The sequence below is a fragment of the Grus americana genome, chromosome 14 (assembly GCF_028858705.1).
Source record: "Grus americana isolate bGruAme1 chromosome 14, bGruAme1.mat, whole genome shotgun sequence".
Taxonomy (NCBI): domain Eukaryota; kingdom Metazoa; phylum Chordata; class Aves; order Gruiformes; family Gruidae; genus Grus; species Grus americana.
Genome location: NC_072865.1, coordinates 11,569,512 through 11,572,893, shown reverse-complemented (window position 1 = coordinate 11,572,893; position 3,382 = coordinate 11,569,512). Strand labels below are relative to the sequence as shown.

Here is a 3,382-nt window from a genome sequence, read left to right as displayed (position 1 = left end):
AAACAAGCAATAAGGACACTTTTTCCTGGGAGAAGGCCTATTTTAAATTCACTGTAGCCCTATGCCCAAGTCTCAGCCAGTTTAAACCGTTACAGCTCTGTGGCCATCACTGCAGCCACATCTACCTCACAGCTGAGAAGCCAGCCTTGGGTCTTTGCCACTGCATATAGTTATGTTGTTTAAACCTATTTTTCCATCCAGTTCAGTCAAGACCTGAGGTCAGCAGAGTTGAAAATTCAGATTTCTTAGAGCTCTTCACCTGGGAGCTTCCACATGAGTTTTGTGACTGTAAAAATGCAAGACTAAAGAATGTATCATCCACCTCAATAGAAATACCATAATTTATTCTTTGTATAAAAAAGTTAATCATGTAACAAAACTATGTCTTCATAAGAAGAAATATATTATTTCACATCATAAATAAATCAGCAAACATACAACCCTTGGCAACTCAAAAAAGCACTTGCCTGGTGCTTTCACGTCAGTGCTTGGGAAACAAGAAAAGCTGACATATATACACAGGATTACAGTACCAAAAAATACTGAGGTATTTGGTTTCTCTAGAAATGAAACTTTAGGTTTGTGAAGGCAAAAAACAATGCACTAATGTAAAAATAAATAAATAGGACTTTCATATAAAAGGGGACAGCATCAGTGTTGCTCAGAGTGTCCAGGAATGGGAATACTGGTGAGCATGCTACTAAACATGGAGCAGGCTTAGAACAGACAGAACACAAGGAGGAACAGCTCAGGAAGAGACAATGTCCTTTGATCTCTATGTAGGCATCCAGATATTGGCTTTAAAAGTCAGCAGAAAAGTCAGTAACACCTAGTTGTCTGGCATTGGGTGAGCTCTTCTCCATTTATGACACTGTTCTGGGATCCATGGATGGTTCCCCACAAAACATGAATGACTGATGACACTGTCCCCATAGTTATTGCACTTTGAGACAGTAAGTCTGAGTTCTGACCATGTTTTCACCAGCTTTTTAGCAGCTTGGAGAAGTGGTAATGGGGCTCTGAAGATAGCTTAAAGCACTGGACGAGGTGTGAACAGGGATGGAGACTGGAAAGTTAAACACTGTGGTAGTTGATGCTCCTCTGTCCAATACTGACATAGCAGGGCTACCAGCTTCTGCTGAGCAGTTAGGGGCAAGGACCTGCGACTCAAATTGAAGCAGCTGCCCCATGAAGCTGAAGTTTGGGGAAATGATGCTTCTTCTCTGCTTCACAAACTCAAAGGCTTCGTCCAGTTTGACTCTGTTGGTCCTCATGAGATAAGCAAGGCAGATGGTTGCCGATCGGGAAATGCCAGCCTGGCAGTGCACAAATACCCTTCCTCCATCATTTTTAACAGAGTCTGAAAGAATTAAAATACACAGTTAGCAAACAAGTCCCACTGCTTCCAGAGGTGGGAAAGCACAGGCTGCTGTTTTACATTTCTTTCATCCATCTCTTCCTTAGCCTAATAGGTGCACCCAGTGCTTTTGAGACAAAGAGAGCCTTTGTCCTGAGGGAACCAGCAGTCTAGCTATTTTCATTCTGGGCTCCAATTATACTAATAGCTCCTCCAGGCCACTTTAGCAGTCTTGCAAGATTACTTTAATACTGATCTGCTTAAATTCACTAGCTCTTTTCTGCAAGACCAATGCCTCTTGATTTAAGACTTCAAACAGCTTCGTGAAGCCAAGATTATTCCTCTGAGCAGAATAAAATCAATCGAAATGTTCCCCGAATGTATCTCCCCAATGGAATGAGATTCCCCAATCTCAAATGTAGGTTTTACCAGGGAAAACAATGCCCCAAAATCACTTTCCTGGGTACATTACCCCAGGAAAGAGAACAGACTGTAAAGAGAGCTCATTTACCTATGAAATCAATCGCCTCATTAAACCAGGAGCTGATATCTGCCTTGTGGTTGTCCTCCACGGGGATACTTTTATACCGGTAGTGCCCTTCAAAGTGGTTGGGGCAGTTCGCCGAGACATTGATTAACGCGGTGATCCCCAAAGCATCCAGCATGTCTTTTCGGGAGGCATGGTAAGCGCTGCCCAAGTAGAGGAACGGCAGGATTTCCACTGGCCCGCCCTAAAACAGAACGGACAGACAACCGGTTAACTTCGCCCGGCAGTTTGCAGACAGCCTCCCCTCCTTTCGCGGCGTAAAAGCGCCAAACTCCTTCGTCCTAACGCGGCGCCTGCTCGCTCCCGGGTCTCGCACGCACCCAGCGGAGCTGCCCGACCGCCCCCGGCCCGTCCCCGCTCACCTGGTCGTAGAGGGGGGTGCCGCAGGAGCTGCACCCCGAGTCGGCGCTGCCGGGCGCGCTGCTGGCGCTCAGGGGCAGGCTGAGGCCGGTGGGGGCCGCCGGCTTGGTGCAGAGCTCGGAGCAGGCGGACGAGAAAGCTTCGTAACCTCCTGCGGGGGCAGAGGGGAGAGAGAGGCGCCGGGTGAGCGCTGCGCGGCCGGGGGGACGAGCGGAGCCCCGCTGGCAGCGCGGCCGGGCCGGCTGCGCCCCCCCTTCCCCTCCAGCGGGGTCCGGTGCGGTCCCGGGGCCACTCACCCTTGAGGAAACAGATGCGGGCGCCGCGGGCCTCCCTGCAGAGGGTGCCGAGGGCCAGCAGCAGCGTGCTGTCACGCTTGGGCAGCTCCAGGTCTGCGCTGCGCTCGTCCAGCAGCACCACGGTGTGGACCAGCCCCTGGCGCAGGCGGGCTCGGAGCTCCTCGTTGGGGACGACGTGCTCCAGGGCCAGGGCGCCCTTGGCGCGGCGGCGGACGATGGTGCTGAGGCGGACGTTGCAGGAGCCGCGGATGTGCGCGGCGTTGAAGGAGAAGAAGGAGCGGCAGTCGAGGACGAGGCACTGCGCGGCGCCCTCCTGCAGCAGCCCCCGCAGCGCCTCGCACTCCAGCGCGCACACCCGCAGGTTCACCATGGCGGCCCCGGCCGAGGGAGGAGGAAAAAGAGGAGGAGGAGGCGCGGTCGGTGTCGGAGGTGCCGGTGTCCCGGGAAGGCGCAGCACCGCACGACCCACTCTGGCCCCGCACGCCCGGGCCCGGCTTATATAGGGCCGCGCCGGCGGGCCGGCGTTTTCTCAATGGGGCCGCGTCACGTGGGCGCCTTGCGAAGACGTCACCTGGCGGCGCGCCAGCACGGGCGCGCCCAGCCCCGCTGGCATGACGTCATGTGCCGCGGGGCCGCCGGAGCGCGGCCGCGCGCCCGTACCGACAGAGGGATACAGGGCTGCGTATACATACACGCCTCCCCTGCACACATATGCATACACACACGGGTATATACATATGCACACACATATACATGTGCACACTCACATACTATACACACAAACACGTACATATAAACATGTATACACATACAGAGACATAC

General features: G+C 53.3%; 1 protein-coding gene across 1 annotated transcript; it reads right to left on the bottom strand.

Moving 5' to 3' along the window:
• Window positions 1-314: 314 nt before the first annotated feature.
• Window positions 315-3,039, bottom strand: DUSP1 (dual specificity phosphatase 1). The gene is made up of 4 exons (XM_054842142.1): window positions 2,561-3,039; window positions 2,267-2,415; window positions 1,869-2,088; window positions 315-1,360 (listed from the first exon to the last, which is right to left on the bottom strand). Exons 1-4 carry the CDS (start codon window positions 2,928-2,930, stop codon window positions 990-992), a joined length of 1,110 nt encoding a protein of 369 aa, XP_054698117.1. The 5' UTR covers window positions 2,931-3,039; the 3' UTR covers window positions 315-989.
• Between the last annotated feature and the right edge of the window lie 343 nt (window positions 3,040-3,382).